The 18,008-nt window shown below is 53.3% G+C and overlaps 1 protein-coding gene across 1 annotated transcript; it reads left to right on the top strand.

Moving 5' to 3' along the window:
• Positions 1-76: 76 nt before the first annotated feature.
• MDH2 (malate dehydrogenase 2) lies at positions 77-15,649 on the top strand. Its single transcript, XM_002923466.4, has 9 exons — positions 77-251; positions 5,616-5,784; positions 7,279-7,362; positions 7,842-7,951; positions 9,201-9,326; positions 11,864-11,941; positions 13,209-13,308; positions 13,669-13,820; positions 15,333-15,649. Exons 1-9 carry the CDS (start codon positions 186-188, stop codon positions 15,462-15,464), a joined length of 1,017 nt encoding a protein of 338 aa, XP_002923512.2. The 5' UTR covers positions 77-185; the 3' UTR covers positions 15,465-15,649.
• The last annotated feature ends 2,359 nt before the right edge of the window (positions 15,650-18,008 follow it).

The following is an 18,008-nucleotide window of genomic DNA, read 5'->3' as shown; positions in this document are numbered from 1 at the left end:
CCAACTTTCCCCCTCCGCGGCCCAGACAGACGTGGTACCGCGAGAGCTGGGAGGCGGGCGGGGCCGGAAGCCGGGCCACTCTCGCGAGGCCGGGCAGAGCGGAGCCGGGAGGCCCTGTGCAGTGTGGAGGTCGTTGGTGTCACCCGCCTGCCGCCAGCTCCTTCCCCTGCCGGTCCGCTCCCACCATGTTCTCCGCCCTCGCCCGCCCTGCCGGCGCCGCTCTCCGCCGCAGCTTCAGCACCTCGGCCCAGGTAGGCCCGACGAGGGACTGCCTGCAGGCGGAGGCCCCCCGGTCGGGGCCACGTGGGTTCTGGACTCGCGAGCAGCCCTGATCCCCGGGCCAGCCTTAGACCGCAGGGTCGTCCGGTACCGACCCGGGCCTAGTGGCGCCCTGGGCCGGCCCGGATACTGGGAGGGAAGTGCCGAAAGAAAGCCCCGGAGCGGAAGGGGGGGAAAGCCCCCCGGACCCCCAGAGAGCCTGCACTTGGTCTGCACAGCTTCAAGGCTGAGAAGCTTTGGCTGTAGGGCCGAAAATAATTTACGCTTGTATGCAGCTTTCCATAGTACTTTAAGCGACTTTGTTCTTGTAGCATCCGTACAAACAACGTGTAATTATTAACTCTATAGTGCAGGCGGACTGAGATACCGAGGGTAGGGAAGTGGTCCAAGATTACAATCATTTGACCAGAGAACTGAAAGTCCGCTCTCCTGCCCACTGTAAGTGGTTTTGGATCACCAAGCTTTCCCTCTAAGAACGTAAAGACGCTGCCGCCTTATCAGAACCCTTTTGAAGGATCCTGCTTGCTGTGGGCGGACTGGGCCTGCCCCCCAGGTGTGGTGACTGCCGGGCTTGGTCTGCGAGTGCTTAAGCCTAAGCTATTTTTAGTCATCCTCAAGGATGGTGGTTCTCCAAACTCCGCTGTGTGCTAGAATCACCTAAAAAGCTAATGAGGAACAGCCCGGGTCCATTGAAGGAGGGTAGGACCTGCACCTTTTGTATGTTTACCGGGTGCCCCAGGTGATTCTAATATAACTAAAGTTTGAGAACCCAGGAGATACCCACATTGCGTCTTTAAGTATTGCTTCCAAGAGGGAGGTGATTAGTAAAGGAGATTCCAAATTTCTGCTTTAGCTTCTGTTCTTCAGGTCAGTTTCTTGTGCGTTCAATTCATTTGGAAAATAAGTACGCAAGAGCATTGAGTATCCATGCTTGCCAAGGTCTGTGCTTGGTGCTGCAGGAGATACCAAGAAGAGTGAGGAGTGGCACTTGAGATAGGCCCCAAGTGAGTAAACAGGACAGGTGGAGGTGCTGAACACTGATGCTGAGGAGTGGGGGAAGGGAACTGATCACAGACCCGTGGGATTTGCTGACAGACGGTTGGATGAGGGGTACCAGCATGAAGGACATGAAGAGTTTGGGCTTTGAAATTGCTGAGATGGGAAAGGCCACAGGAAGAGAGTGAATTTGAGCAGGGGGAGGATATCAGGAGCCCGGGGCTCAATCCCACAACCCTGAGATCACGACCCAAGTGGAAGTCAAGAGTTGGAGGCTTAACTGACTGAGCCACCCAGGCGCTCCTGGATCCTGTATCCTTAACAGTAAAAATGTATCAAGAGCACAGCCTCAGTATATTTATTCCTACAGGTGTGTACTAATATATATGTTATAACACAAAAAATAGAACTTTAAAAACAAACCATAATAGACTTACATTATAAAGTGGACTTGCAAATGAAGGAAGTGTTACCCATTTGCAAAAGTTGCTGAGCGTGTTCTGTTGACAACCAGTCTGCAGAAAAGATCAGTAAGCATGGAGATTGGTCTTCGAAGAGATCATGAGTTAATCTCTGCAATACTACAGATTCTTGTCTACATTGTAAAAATTCTACCACTGAAGGACTGTGTTTTTATACATATTAACTAAATTGATGAAACTTTGTAATACACAAATAATGCCATCACCTCAACACTGAAAGCGACAGAATGAGTGAGGAGGTCATCTTATGTATCACAAGGGACTGATTCATTTAAAGACCTTAGTGAGAGCATCAGTTCAGTCTCTTTCCTTCCTTTCCTTCCTTCCTTTCCCTCTCTTTCCACCCTTCCTTCCTTCCTTTCTTCCTTTCTTTCTGTTCTTTCTCTCTTTCTGTTTTCAAGTAATTCTACGTCCAGTGGGGCTCCACAGTGGAACCACTGCCCTAGTCAGCCTTGGAAGCCGGGCTGAGTAATCTGGGCATGGGGGACTTCAAGGAGATTTTTGAGTAAGGAAGTGAAATGATTAAAAGTTAATTTTCAGAAGGATGGTTTTGAGGTGGAGCTGAGGGCCTAGGGTAGATAATAGAATGGGAACAGATGGTGGGGGTGGGGGAGGTCGGGAAGATGTTTGAGATGCCAAGTCCTCCACGTCCTAACTGGGTGTCTCTAATAAGGAAAGAGGCAGGAAATGGTTCTAAGTGAGAATTTGGGAGAACACGGGTTCTATTTGGGAACAGGGTGGGAGAGGTAGAAAGGATACATTTATTTAGAGAGTTGGGCTTATGGGACTATCAGAATGCCTAATAGATCTGGGAATGTGGGAGTTGGAATTGGAGGTTCCTGGGAGTAGAGACAAGATGTGAGAGTGATGACTGAAGTGGATGAGATTGCCAGACCTCGGTTCTGAGTTGATCTGACTAGTTTTCTTGGAAGTCAGGGGTCCCCTTGTACAGCACCAATTTAAAAAAAATCAAAACTGAAGTCAAGATTTGCAGTTGTAGGTGCTTTTAAAGTTTACTTTTCTTAAGCAGATTACACAGTGTGGGTTTTGTTTGTTTGGGCTTGGGTTTCGGGTTTTGATAACCAAAGTCCATTACTACTAGTGGCAGTTACTGTAGAATACGGTCTATGGTGAGAGTATAGGGACCCAAAGCAGATGGCCACCCGAGAGGACCACGTGTGGTGCTTGGGGTTCTTATCCCTGCTCTTTGTCTCCTTCCCTGGCAGCTGCCTGCCGGCCCAGAACAGGCTCCTCTTCTCATTCGTAAGGTTCAAGTAGAAATAAGCTCACTGAGGAGTTTTGTTTCGGCCTTGAGTGAGCCCTAGTGGTGAAGGGTACCTTTTGTATAGTGAGAGTGAGCTGTAGGGCATGGCTTAGAATAGATGTTTTTACTAAGTCTTTCTCCCCCCCCTTTTTTTTTAAAGCCCAAATTGAAGAATGAAGTTACCTGGGTTCGGCTTGTTACCCACTTCATCATTTGCTATCTTTTAGGGCCTGGGCGTATTACAACTTCTGTGCCTCAGTTCCTCATCTGTAAAATGAGTCCGTTAGTATTACTTAATGGAGTTCAGAAAATCAGATAAGGAAAGACGTGGCTCAGTACCAGCCACAGAGCAGACCTGACAAATGGCCTTCGGCTGCCGTTTTGCTTCTGGTGTTCCGAGTGGCTGAGGTTGCTGGATGGTCTGAGTTTCAGGTGAAGTCCTACTATATAATAAATTCTGCCCCTCGTGGGAAAGGTTACCAAGAGGCAGTCATGGACTTATTTTTGGAAGTGGCTGGGGTGGGGATGGCTCTAAGTCCGATTTGGTCATCATCTTTCACAGACTACTTCCTCCTCAAATGGCGGAGTTCTCAGGGCTCTGTCCCTAGTACTTCTGTCACTGTGTTCCCTTTTGTGCTTCGTCCATATCTCTGGCTACCATTAATCCCAGTGCAGATGCATAAGACCTCCAGACCAAGCCTTTAGCCTACTGGGCACATCTGTGTGTCAGATGTTTTAAGGGGCTCAGACCCAGCATGTAAAACAGAACTCATTATCCTCTCTTCCAAACCCATTACCCCCTCTTCCCCAGTTCCCTCTCTTGCTTAAAGGCAGTGCTGTCTACTCAAGACAGCAAGTTGTCATCCCAGGTTCCTCTCTCCGTTTCCCATCTGGATGGAGGGGGGCGGGTGGCTGAATCCCTTGTCCCACCCATCCTTCTTCTTGCCTAGGTCCCACCCTTGAGTCATGCTTGGACTATTACAGTAGTCTCCCTGCCTCCATTCTTGGATATTTCCAGGCCATCTTCCATTCTGCCTCATATCTTTTTAAAACACAGTTCTGGGCATGTTTTTCCCAGCTTCTAAGGCCTTTCATCGGTTCCGCATTGCCCAGGACCAGATAGACTCTGCTAGGCTTTCAGCTTTGGCCCTACCTTCTTCCTTCTCTGCGTGCGTCCAGCAATTCCCAAGCCATTGAGGACTGCTTCCCTTCACTAGACCATACTCCATAGCTCCTCCCCCTAGCATCCATCTGGTAAACTGCTGCCCCTCCTTCAAAACCCCCTGTCACACTTAATTCTCTCCTAGTGTCTACCTCCGTGGCACTTGTCACACTAGATGCTGTTTATTCAATTTGCCCGCCTTTTGGTGTCAGGTCTTGTCGTTGGCGCTAGCAAGTCAGTCTGGCATGCGGCAGGTAGGAAGTCCGGTGCCTGTTGAATTGGAGGTGAGACTTAAAGATGAGTTAGCCCCTTTGGAAGACAGTCTGGCACTTTCTCGAAGATTAAATGTGGAATTGCCATGTGACTCCTCAATCCCACTCCTTGGTATAAGAAAACGCAATTAGGGGGGCGCCTGGGTGGCACAGCGGTTAAGCGTCTGCCTTCGGCTCAGGGCGTGATCCCGGCGTTCTGGTCGAGCCCCACATCAGGCTCCTCCGCTATGAGCCTGCTTCTTCCTCTCCCACTCCCCCTGCCTGTGTTCCCTCTCTCGCTGGCTGTCTCTATCTCTGTCAAATAAATAAATAAAATCTTTAAAAAAAAAAAAAAAAAGAAAAGGCAATTAGGTGATGCCGGTCATTAGATGTACTTAGGCCTGAAGTGGCTGTCAAAGCTCAAATCTTTCGATTTTTAGTTCCAGTAAGGTGACCGATAAACTGATAGAAATTCTTCTAGCTCCAGGCTTCTAGATGCTAACAAGGCAGTTAAGTCTCTCAGCTGTGTCCACTTTTTAACTCTTCCCTGCAGCTGATATGCCCAGGGCCACCTGCTGCTTGTTCTGCCTAGAGTCACTTGGAGGTTGGGTTGGAAATACAGAGGCCCGAGGCCTGTCCTACTTCTAGGAGCCTGGCCCTCTGTGGGCTTTCTTAGTCCAGCAGGTGATCTTGATAGACCCCGAAGTATGGGCGCAGGCACCCGAGGCTGCAGGTCTGACTTAACTGCTGGGGAAGAAACCTTCCGAAACACACAGCCCTCCTGAGGCTGCGTGCCCCTCCCTCTCCAGCAGCTCCTTTCCCTGGTCCCCCCCAGAGCCAGCAGGGCTCCCCCCCATTCACAGTGACCAGCCTGTTGGTAGGTGCTCGATAGGTGCTCAGTAGGGAAAGCTGCCTGAGTAAAAGCTTGTTCATCTTTCGGGGATGTTTGAATAGGACCCCGACTGTCACAACATCTGTGGACATAGTTCCCTGTTTCCCTGAGATAAGCCTCTACGCTTCTGAAGGAAACCGGGCCTTGGAACCGGTAGGAATGTGACGCTGGTGTCTCCTTTGGCACCGCAGCAATAAGAGAGGCCCAGTGCAGTGTTCTCTAGGCTATTGTGTGACTACTTCTAATACTGATTCTGTATTAAAAGTCCTTTCTCTGTGCCTCTTTTTAGAACAATGCTAAAGTAGCCGTGCTGGGGGCTTCCGGTGGGATCGGGCAGCCCCTTGCGCTTCTCCTCAAGAACAGTCCCTTGGTGAGCCGCCTGACCCTCTACGATATTGCTCATACGCCCGGAGTGGCCGCAGATCTGAGCCACATCGAGACCAGAGCCACCGTGAAAGGTACCGGACACGCTGAGCCTGGAGACTGCTTCCCTTCTCCCTGGTCCAAGCGATAGAACACAGCTCTTCAGTGAAAGTAGATCAGAGACTCGGGGTTTCCACATGCACAAATGCCTACGTCTTTTTGGACTTGAGCCTGTCAAAATTGAAATAGCATTGTCTTTCAGAAAAACAAAGGTGATCTAATCTTCCCATTTTTAATTTTTTTTCTAATTTGGAAAATAATAGGATGGGGAAGGAGAACTTCCAGGGACTTCTGGAGCTTGGGGAACCGTAGGAATGCTGTTCCCTGTGGGCTGCAGGTTGCCTTCCCGTGCCATGGGCCAGCCCTCCCGCCACGCTAGGCTCCTCTGCCAGCTTCTCTTAAGCACAGCCTTTTTAGGGAAACGTGCTTTTCCTGTCAGGCAAACATATGATTGTCATCCAAGAAATAATTCGTAATTATCCTGGTTATTTTACCTCTACTTTATAGCAGTATTTGTCCATGTCACCAAATTCTTGATTAAATCATTTTTAAAGCAGCACTGTAATTTACCATTTAGTATATTACCTATGCTGTTGGCCATTGGGCAATTTCCTGTTTCGCTCTCCTTTAAATACAGATATATAATCTGTGACGAACATCTTCATCTTTACATCTTGTTTCTGAGAAGCCCAAAAGTAGAATTAGTAGGTATGACTGTGTTAAAGCTTTTACTGTAAAGTCCCAAATTACGGTCCAGAAAGGCGGTAGTAATTTCTGTCTCTGCTGGCAGTGCGTGAGAATGCCCTGCGGGATGATATTCACACGCGTCCCCAGCCGGCGGGCACCCCTGGGGAGGTCAGCTGTCAGCTTGTACGTTTATGTGCCTTCCATAATCTCTGAATTTGTTTGCTCATTTTCTTTTGGAGCTTTTGAAAGCTCCTGCAATAAGGAGAAAGTCCAAATCAAAGCAGATTTTGGTCATCAGAGCAAATTTCCCTTGCAACCTTTGAAAGTAGACCTTTTTTCGATAGGAATAAACAAAGGAGAGACCAATACTTAGAGTCCGTGTTTATCAGCACCACGATTTTTTCACTTGGCTTTCAGTGTGTCTTCTGATCTGACCCTGGGATGGAGCTTTTGTTAGGACTACTGGGCAGTGGGTGGAGGAATAGGCAGCTCTTAGAACTGGAGCCAGGAAGGCCTGACAGGTGCTAGCGGGTCGGATAAACTTGGTATGGTGGCGAGGGTGGGGTGGCTAGAGGGTTGATCCGTTCCACCGGGGCGGGGGCGGGGGACACCAGGCTGTTGGAGGCTGGAGGAAAGTGGCCTGAAAGGGGGCTGGAAGGGTCAGACCCGCGGGCGGCAGTGGTCAGGAAGCACTTCACAGGTGGGCCGTGCAGCCCTCCTAGAGGCCTGCGGTCAGCACCGGACCCAGCAGGGGCCGTCTTCCCCCGGCTCCGTCCCCACAGATGTGCTCGCCTCTCTAGATCAGAGAAGGTGAACTTGCTCTCTGCTGGGGGGTTGTCTAGGCTACCTTGGACCTGAGCAGCTGCCGGATTGCCTGAAAGGCTGCGACGTGGTGGTTATCCCAGCAGGAGTCCCGAGAAAACCAGGTGTGTGTTTGGAAGCCTTGCCTCGCGTCTCCCTGCCAGTCAGGCGGGGACGTGGTTTTCCGTTACACGGGATCGAGTCAGCATCTCTGTGGCAGAGAATTCCACAGGCTCCCCAGTCCCTGTGGAATAGAGAGGAATCCCTTTCTTGGCCTGGCACGTGTCCGCGCCCTGCCCGGTCTCCTGCTCCCGTGCACGCTGTCTGCCCGCAGTGCCCTTCGTCCCCCCATTGCTTGGGAGCTCCTACTTGTCCCCGAGGACCCTCCTCACATATCTCCCTCCCTGAGCCCCCTCCCCACACCCCAGCCCCTCCCCGAGCCTCTGTGAGCACTTGTCACGCTAGCCTGTTTCTCCTGCAAGATAGATGGTCGTGAAACCTGTCTCGCTCACCTTTGGTTTCCTCGTAACAACTGACAGCACGGGGCGCGCACTGGGCGATTCACTCCGTGCTTTGTGAACATCTTGAATTGGATCATTCTCAGGCATGACCCGGGATGACCTGTTCAACACCAACGCCTCCATTGTGGCCACCCTGACGGCTGCCTGTGCCCAGCACTGCCCCGAGGCCATGATCTGCGTCATTTCCAATCCGGTGAGTGCCGCCGCCCGGTAGTCCGCTCGCGCCGCGCCGGAACCCCCCAGCCAGCAGCAGGAGGCGGAGGTGCTTACAGGGGCCAGAATCCAATGAAGGGGCAGCAGCGGACGCATGCATCGCATGAACCAAGTGTGAATTCCGGCCTGGTGAATTTCCACCACTTGTGTGCCTTTGGGCACATCACTCAAATCCCTTCCCGCCTCTGTGTCTTAGTTTCTCCTCCTGCAAAGTCCAATCTTGAACCTCCCTCCAGCCCTGATTGTGGTGGCCCGTGAACTTCTTTTACTCTGTGCTACTGGGGATTCACGGTTCCTGGTTCCCCGTCAGGCTTGCTCAGCCACCCCGGGCCCTGCTCCTAGGATTTTATGGGGAGCTTCTCCTTCGATCCCGAAAGTGCATGTGCTGTACCCACCCCTCCACCCCCTCCCCCCAAGAAGACCGCGGGGACCCGCATGCCTCCCCAGCAGCCCTTTGGGTTGCATTTACCCGCTGGGGTAAGGTTCTGAGGTACCTCAGAGGGTAAGCTGTAAGGCTCAGGCTCAGGGTGGAAGCGCAATGACAGCAACGTTGACCGATCCACACACAGAGCTGTTGCCAGGGCTTCTGAGGAGCCGCCCCCCACCTAGCTCACCCTTGGGGCAGCCGGTCAGCAGCAGGGAGCAGCCCTGCCTTTGCTGGGACGCTAACCTAGCGCCTGACTCGGATCCCGGGGTTGTGTTGGGCCCTTATTGGGCTCTCTGTGCGCCAGACGCTGTGTCAGCACGGGCTGTATGTTAAGTCCCGTGACCTTCACGGCCTCAGGAGGTGGTCGTCTCTGCCGTGAGGAAACCACGTGCGGGGAGCTGGGGAGACGTGCCCAGGCTTCCCTCGCAGTGTGGCTGAGGGGTTGGCCCTGCACTGTGTGGGGGTTTGTTCGGGTGTCGGCCCCAGCGGGAGCGGGTTGTGTCCTGTGGGGCCAGCCTTGCGTTAGGTTGACAGCTGGAAGGTCATGTGCACATCNGGGGGGGGGGGGGGGGGGCTACGGGGAGGAGCATTGTGCCCCCATGAAGGGTTCTTGGGGGGGGAGAATAGGAAGTCGGCCCGCTGTGACCTATTCACCGCGAGGGCGGCTTGCCTGTATGCAAAGCTACCGGGGCAGCTTGGCCTGTTAGGACTTGTTCGAGGTCTGGGGAAGAGAGGTTCCGTCTGTGGCATGTCTCTTCTCTCAGGATGAGGGCAAGTTCCGCCTCTCTCTTGCGTTTACCAGGTTAACTCCACCATCCCAATTGCAACGGAAGTTTTCAAGAAACACGGAGCATACAACCCCAATAAAATCTTCGGGGTGACGACCCTGGACATTGTCAGAGCCAACACTTTCATTGCAGAACTGAAGGTAAAGGTGTTCTTCAGGCTTCCTTCTGGCCGCCCTTGGTTGATGGGTGGGCGTAGGAGACCAGGGGGTCTTCGGTGCTCCTGGAGTGGCCCCTGTGGGGGAGAGTAGCTCTCAGGTTTCCTTGGGGGATCCACAAAGACCCCTGCAGGTGTAAACCGCAGCCAGCTGGTGTCTTAACTCCGCTTCCTCTCTGTCCTCCCTGGTGCATCGAGGGTGTGGGCTTTTTCCCGATTTCTAGCTGGCTCAACTGGACTGTGCTAAGTTCATTGCCTCTGAAAACTAGAACTAACAGGATTCACCTGCTAATCATTAGATAAATGATACAGTCGGCAAACCTGAAGAATTTGGGAACATTCCTGAAGTCCCGAGATGTCAGGATCGTGGTCCCTGGCCTGTAGTTCTGACTGCAGTTGGCTGCGGCTCGCTGNGGGGGGGGGGGGGGGTTGGCACCAGCTCCGGTGTTCTCAGTCCCTCTCACAGCTCAGTTGTAAACATTGGGGTGTGGATCCAGCAGAACCGCTTCCTCTGGCCCGTGGAAGGGTCCCTGTTGAGCTTCAGGCCAGTTTTTGCAGGCTTTGCAGATGAAGGGGCTTCTCTGAAGTAGGAACAGTTATCCTACACACACGAGACCATTGACCTTGATCGTCCTCACCCGTGCGCCAGACAGGTCCGCTTCTGGAGTGCGGTGCCCTGCTTTTGTTCACGCTGCGGCACATCCTCAGCCCCTCTCCTAGGGGCAGGGGTCCCAGGGATCCAGAAGACAGGGCCAGGCCTTGGGATTCAAGAGCCAGTGTAACTGGATAAGCAGCTGGGCGTGGTTGTTTGAGTCAGGACAGGCTTTCCCGAAGAGCTTGCACTCCCACTGAGTCCAGCCGAGGACAGACCGGGACGGTGGGGCTTGGGCCTCCTGGGGCTCACAGCCCAGCTTCCTGGAAGCCACAGTGCTCATTCTCTCTGGGCTCTTGGGGGCCAAAGCACCCCATCTCCCCTGGGCCCCTGGTCCTGCTGTGACGCGCTAGCTGCACATGGCTATTTAAATTACTTAGAATTACAGAAAATTAGATATTCGTTTCCTCCATTGCACTGGCCACATTCAGATGCTCGATAGCCCCATGTGGCTCCTGTGTTTTCGCAGAACGTTTGACTGGACGGTGCAGTCGTAGCCTGGGAACTTCTGCTGTTTAGGGGATCTTGGCCCCTGGCAGAGAACCTAGTGCTTGTCAAGCTTCAGTTAAGTGAATTGTCCTCTCCCTCAGGCTGTCTGGCATTCTGGAAAAATCCTGAATTGTATCAGGAATGAAAGTTGGCCCTTAAAGCTCCAGTATCTGGAGCTCCAGTATCCTCAGTCCTCTTGGCCATCTTCTGCCCCCTTTGCCACCTTCTCTTGGCTTTTCTGCTGATGTGATACATGTTCTTTATGCCCCCAGGCCTTTCCTCTTTCTGCTCCTTTTGCCTAGAATACGCTTCCTTTGGCAGAGTCCTGCTGCTGCTTCCCAGATGAAGTTACGTCTGTCCCAGAAAGCCTCTCCTGGGCTGATGAAGTGCTCCCCCCCTTGCTTCCAGGGCCACCCCTTGTGGCCATTTCCACACAGCACACAGGGACGTCTCTTGTCCCCAATCGACAATGCAGGTCTCAAAAGCAGGGGCTCCATCTGTCCATGCCCGTGTCCCTGGTGACCGGCACACTGCCTTGGCACATAGGCGCCACCATGTGAGCTCCCCGCTCCATGGACTTGGTCCTGCTGAGTCTGCCCACTCTCGACGCTGGGTCTCCCTTCCTGGACAAGGGGTGTTCCTGACAGGGCTGCTCTCTTTAGCAGCTGTGGCATTTGGGGAAGGGGGCATCGTTGGGGGACTGCTCTCATCCCTCCCATAACTCCCACCAGATTCTCTTTTTTTTCTTTTTTTTTTTGACCAACTTAAGAAATACCTGGTCCGTAGATTTGTGGGGGTGTTGTGCCTCCGGTTTAACTAATGCATCAGCCTCCTCTATTAAGCCCTGACAAAGAACCATGGTGTTTTGACCCCTTACAGCTCAGTTTTATTCTGTCCTCATCACAGTTTAAGTTGACAGACTTATAACCCCCGGGTTTTCTGGAATTGTTCTTGAATGTTGCTCTGCAGTGAGGGGGAGGGAATTGGGCTCGTTCTCTGTGACCGAGTGTGGGGACGTGAATCTGGGCTGATGCATGGGGAATGACCGGGGAAGAGGACTGTCCTCTGATTCTCAGAAGATATCAGACTGACAGGGACCAGTGGGAGGACCCCACAAGGAGGCAGTTTTCTGCTCACTGTAAAGGAAGACCCTCATAGTAACCACACCAGGTGACGCATACTCCTCACCGCACTGTCCAACTGGTGTTCCACGCTGGCGGTGGGGCTGTGGTAGGAGATCTGAACACAGCTGGACTTGGGCCTCTGGTTTCTTTGTTCTGACTGCTGTGGATTTTACCACTATTGGTGCTTTAGGTGGGTATGACATACTTTATACCCAGAGAGCTTTAAAAATTAACAAAGCTTCATACTTTGGTGGCCAGGGTTTGGATCCCGCTCGAGTCAATGTTCCTGTCATTGGCGGCCATGCCGGGAAGACCATCATCCCCCTGATCTCGCAGGTGAGTGTGTCACCTGGGCAGGAAGCTGTAAGATCAGGAGCGCCATTGAGAGGTTCCACCTGGAGGTGCTGAAGACTGACGAAGAACTAAACATCCATCGTATTTTGAGAGGATTCCTGCTATGGATATAGCCCCAGCCGTTGTTGGCCGGGGGCGGGGGGGTTCATGAGTGGCCTGCGGGGCTGTGGTCAGGCTCCAGCACTTCGGGGGTCCACCCCTGTGGGAGTGAGTGCGGTCAGAAGGTGCTCACAGTGGCCAGCTCCCAGCACACAACGAAAACTGCTGCAGGAAACCACCGAATTCCTGGTTGGGTGAGAACAGGGAAAGCCTCTTTGTTTAAAAACGAGTAGAGGGGCGCCCGGCTGGCTCCGTCGGTAGAGCCTGCGACCCTCGATCTCGGCTCTGTAAGTTTGAGCCCCACGCTGGGTGTAGAGATGACTTAAAAATGAAATCTTTAAAAAAACAAATTTTAAAAAAATGAGTAGAGGCAAGGTGAACACCACTGAGAATAACATATATTAAGTCAGTGTCCTAACCCCCCGAGTGTAGTGCACTGAGAAGGACACAAAACCTTTGTGCTGTTTTTGCCAAAAGTGCATAACCTTATGAGCAGAGCACGGGGAGACCTTTTATAAATCTAAATTGATGGGCATTCTACAAAACGAGCAGTCAGTCCTCTTGCCCAGCGTCCAGGAAGACAGGACTGCTAGGGAATGGGCCGACATGGGGTCCTGGATGGGAACTGGGACAGAAAAGGGACAGCAGTGGGGAAATGGGTGACATTTGAGTAAGGTCTGTAGTTAATGTATCGATGATAATTTCCTGATCCTCATAATTGCACTGTGGTTATATAAGATGCTAACATTGGGGTAAGCTGGGCGAGGGAAATTTTGTGCTATTTTTACAACTTTTCTCTAAGTCTAAAATTAGTCCAAAATATTAAAAATTCTTTAAAAATGAGTAGGGATGAGGCGGGTAGGGTTGGCGCCTGGCTGGCTCAGTTGGTGAAGCACACGACTCTTTTTAATCTCAGGGTCATGAATTCAACCCCACGTTGGGTGTGGAGCCTACTTTTAAAGGGCGGGGGGGCGGTAAGGGCCCCACTATACCTCCCAACAAAGTTGACTTTTTCTTTACAGCAGAGTTGGTCTCGGTTTCCCGTGTAGTGGCAGTGCGGGGGGCGTCTGCCACGAGCAGGGGAGGAGAGCGGGGGGTCTGGGAGTGGTGGTAGCACCCACTCATGTGGTCCCTGTGGCTTCACCCGCAGTGCACTCCCAAGGTGGACCTTCCCCAGGACCAGCTGACAGCCGTCACTGGGCGAATCCAGGAGGCCGGCACGGAGGTGGTGAAGGCCAAAGCTGGAGCAGGTGGGTTCTCGGGGGCGGCCCCCAGGTGGGGTGCTGATGCTGAAGGCCCCGCTGCAGTTCCCAGTTGAAGACCGGAAGGGCCGGGCAGACAGCGAGTGGTTCTCTCGGCTTCCTGTACGTTCACTGGCTAAGCCAGCCCGGTGGCAGGGGGCAGCTGGGCTTTGTGGAGTGGCGTGGCATTAGAGGTTGGCAATGCTGGTTCCATGCCATTCATGAGTTTGTAAAATTAAGAGATGCCGATCTAAATTCTTCGCAGCTAAAGCTGAAGGTTTTGCAGCTGCTTTGTTTAGCTGGCCAGGCAGGCTCGCCCAGATCTTCAGTCGCAGGACTGCCTTGGCTAAGCCGCCTGTGTCCTCCTAGGCTCGGCCACTTTGTCCATGGCCTACGCTGGCGCCCGGTTTGTCTTCTCCCTTGTGGATGCGATGAATGGAAAGGAAGGCGTCGTCGAGTGTTCCTTCGTGAAGTCCCAAGAAGCAGACTGTGCCTATTTCTCCACCCCATTACTGCTGGGGGTACGTATCCTGGAGGGTGGGTCTTGTGACGGTGGAAGCGGGCACATTCTCTATACTTAAGATTGGGAGTCCTGGCCCGTCTGCTCCATAATTCAGTTTTCCCCTGTGCAGTGACTGCATCCCAGTGCCTGGGCTGTGCTGGGGGTTTTGAAGATGGGCGCATGTCCCAGAATTAAGAGCAGGAAGAAATCTGAGACTGGGGGTGGGAAGCCACTGGTCTGTGACTCTCCTTTTCCGTGGATCGGCCAGCCGGTCAGTGGCTGACCCTGTGTTTCTTGATGAGACGCTTGCTTGCTCCACGTCAAGGCAGCCGTGGACAGTTCTGAAGGAGAACCCCCCTCCACCAGCCCGCATGCTGTACCCTCTGGCTCATACTTGTTCCTTCTTGTCCTACCTCGGGGCCTGCTGAACCCAATTCCTCTTCCAAGGAGGCCTGGAGAGTTGCTGAGCTGTGAGATTTTCCTGCTTCCCTGCTCTGCCCCCGCGAGTTTTCTTCCTGGAGCGTGCTGTAGGTTGTCCCCTTGAAGCGGTGGCGTCTAGGACAGAGCCCATCTGGTCACATTGCTTGGCTTTGGCCAGGCTGTTTTAGAGGCAGCTGTCTAGTCTGCTGACTCTTCCTGAGTATTCAGGGAGCCGACACTGCCAGGTCTCTGTCGCACATGCCATCCAGCCAGCTTTCCATTTCTGATGTGCAGGCAGCCACTAACATCAGACAGAGAGGTGGTTGCCTTCCTCTGCCCAGAATGAAACAGTCTGGCAACGTGCCCAGCCACCCAGAGGCGCTTCCCACAGACGCCCTGTGCTGATGTCCAAAGATCCCTGAGAAAATGGCCCCGGGCCTCAGGGACCCCGTGTGGTGGAGAGACAGACACTAAGGAGACTAATTCCGGGACTGGTGTGGCGTGGCTGTGTGCGGTGTGGGTCAGGGAGGGCTCTCCGGGGAAGTGGCCCGGAAGCAGCGGCTGCAGGCTCAGACACACGGGCTCAGCCGTGGGGGTGACATAGTGACAGACACCTGCTATTTTCCTGATGTCTCACGTCTTCCTACTTGATTACATTGGACTTGGGTAGATATTACCAGGTTGGCAAAAGATGAGAACCCAAAAGTATGCTCCGTGTCAGGAAGAATAACCTTCAGTGCTGCTAAGGATTGCGTGCTCCATGTGCCAGGCCACCCGCGGGTGTTCTCATGGCCTCCTTTGGGGTGAAGAGTACACCTGTTTTCTAGATAAGGAAACCACCTTGGCCCAGGTGCACACAGTGAGTGCCGGGGTCCGGATCGCAGCCGGGGGCGGCCTGCCTGAAGCCTGGGCTCTGGGCACATCTCACACCGTCCCGGGTAGCCAGGCTCCCTCGGCCAGCTGCCGGGTGGGTGGGCTGGGCAGGGTCATGAAGTTACATGTCAGGTTTTCCTGAACAGCCTCGTTCATGGAAACCTGTTGTAAAATTTACAGTACTTTCAACGATCCTTAATTTTTAAATTGTCCTTTTACCCTCTCTTGTCTCCTTCAGAAAAAGGGCATTGAGAAGAATCTGGGCATCGGCAAGATCTCCCCTTTCGAAGAGAAGATGATAGCGGAAGCCATTCCTGAGCTCAAGGCCTCCATCAAGAAGGGAGAGGAGTTCGTGAAGAACATGAAATGAGAGGGCAGCCAGCGAGCGGTCCATTTCCCTAACTTATGAAGGCATCATGTCCCTATAAAGCCATCTCCCGCCCCTTGTGTTTGAGTTGGTTAACCACGAGTGTCATGTTAGCGTCGCCGTCCCTTCCAAATCGTGAGTCCATCTGCGGGCGCAGCAATAAAAGCAGGCTTTGATTTTCTTTTTCAGGGTCTCTGCAAGTGTGCTTTCTTCCCCATTCAAGCTGGCTTCAGAGGGCTGTCTGGCGTCTCCATCGTGAATCAGAACGAGATGTTATTTAAATATCAGGCTGACGCATGATGGTTTCATCAGTAGTTTCGAGAAAGTCTGAAAAATTTGTCAGTAGCTGTTCCTCCCAACCCTGCTCGGCACCATTGCGTCCCTCCGCTGTGCAAGCCGAGGGAGGGCTCGGCTCCGGCCTGATTCCTCAGTGTCTCAGGGTGACAGCTGGTGGCACGTGCCCAGCCGCCCTTTACGGGCCCTGGTTCCTCCCATGTGGTGGTTTCTGGCTCTGTCTTCTACGTCGGAGCTGCCTTGGCTGACCTCTGTCCTGCTCCGAATCTCTTCCTCCCCTGCCCAGCCCCGTGTCCAGGGACGGGGGCCACCCTAGGCTGGCTTGCGGTGAAGGCTGGAGTAGGGGCAGAAATCACAGCTGCCGTGGCAGCGTGGGGGACACAGGAAGGCTGGCTTCCTGTCAGGGCCTAAACAGGAACTTGGTTGTATTCTCTGGACTTAGGGTAAATGTGGGCAATTGGAGCGTGACCTGTTCCTTGGAAGGGGAAACTGAGAGCCCCGCACCTGAGAAGGAACTTGGTGTCAGGTGATGACCTTCCAGCAACTGGGTGAAAGGACAGTTGGGGGCAGAGCTCTGCCCTGGGCAGGACACTCCTACCTACAGCAGCTTTTCCTGAAAACTAAAATGGGTGTTATCATTATGACATCATTTTTTTTTATAAGAGTAATAGGCATCCTCTGTTTAAAACCTAAAACGTAGCCAAAAAAGAAAGCAGGAAGATACTGGGCAATATTTGTCCTTGTAATTTTGCTTATTTCGTAAGTTGAGATAGCCATTTTGTAGCCCCCTCCTCTGGTGAACCCCCCCCCATCTAATTGCTTTAAAGCCATTTTCTGTGTCATCCGTCATCCTCTCTCCCTGCCGCCTTTCTGTGGTTGACGAGGCTCCGCTGGGGGCTTCTCCCTCAGCTGCAGGGCCCAGCTGGCCTGGCGCATTCAAGACTGGGGCTCACATGCGCTGGTGTGTAGGGGACGCTGGGACAGCCGGGCTTGTCATTCTGCACGGGGCCCCTGCTGCAGAGTGGGCAGATCCCTTACTTGACAGCTCAGGGTTCCCGAAATCGGAAAAGCAGGCACTGCCCGGCAGTAGGACAGGCCCAGAACCAGCCCCATCCTCAAGGTGGAAGCAAGTCCTTGGGCAGCCCCAGGCTTGTGGTGGGAGGGGACCGGCCATGCAAGGACGGGAGTCCCAGGAAGGCCTGGTTCTTTGGGGGCCAACTTTGGTAGACGAGCTACCACTATAAGCACGGGTGTATCTTCCCTTATCGCTTGGCATAATGGGGTCATCTTTATGGGGAGCCCACGGTAACGACTCCGAGTCACTGCTGTTGGATAATTAAGTTGCTGAGGGTTTCACTACTGTAAAGAGCACAGCTCTGGACATCGCTTTTGGACTAATTCCTCCTGGTAGTTCTATGTGTGAAAAGCCACGCTAACTCGGGGGTGATTCGCTATGTCGTGGGATCGTTGCAGCAACCCTGGCAGGCGGGGCCTAGTACAGGTGACTCAGCGCAGGTTGTCCTGTTCAGAAAAGTCAGTGCCCATCTCTGCCTACCAGGGGTCACCACACGGGGCCTCCCAAACGGTTTGCTAAAGATGCAGCTTCCTGACCACCTCCCCCCCGCCACAGAAGTTCTGACCTAGCAGTCTGAGAAGGGGGTGGCCAAGAATGGAAGACACAGCAGGCTCTTCCAGAATATGCTAGGGAAGGGGGGCCATGCTTCCAACACTGGCTACCCCGGAGCTCTTTTCTACTACATAGGCCTCCTGCCGTTCAGAGCTCAAGTCTGGTACGTGAGAGCCCGTGAGAAGGGTGCAGATAAAGTGCAGGACTCGGGACCAGGTTCTTTCCGGATATTTTGGCAGAAAAAGGGAGCAAGGGAGAGGCCCTGTGGAAGATACTCATTCGGGAGGGAGGAGGAGGAGCCTTTGAGCTGGCCCTGCGGGCTGGCAGGCAGAGCAGGACGGGCTTGTCTGGCAGCCGCAGGAGTGGCTGGGCTGAAGAGAATGGGCCCAAGCTGGGCTTGAGGAAAGGCCAAATGTTTTTCTTGCAGCCGAGGGCACAGGAGGAGGCAATGGGACTATTCTGGGGACGGTCCGGAATGCCAGGCTGAAGAGCTCGGACCTCCTTCTGTGGAAGTGGGGACAGGGATGGTGACAAGATCCCAGGGTGTGACTCAGGAGCCTGGGGTGGGGCCTAGGGGACACCCCTGCTCCAGGCCTGCAGGCTGTCCTCTAGGCAGGAAAGCTGCA

Source organism: Ailuropoda melanoleuca, chromosome 10, assembly GCF_002007445.2.
Source record: "Ailuropoda melanoleuca isolate Jingjing chromosome 10, ASM200744v2, whole genome shotgun sequence".
NCBI lineage: Eukaryota > Metazoa > Chordata > Mammalia > Carnivora > Ursidae > Ailuropoda > Ailuropoda melanoleuca.
Note: the sequence above shows the minus strand (reverse complement) of the source record. Positions and strands in the feature narration are given on the sequence as shown.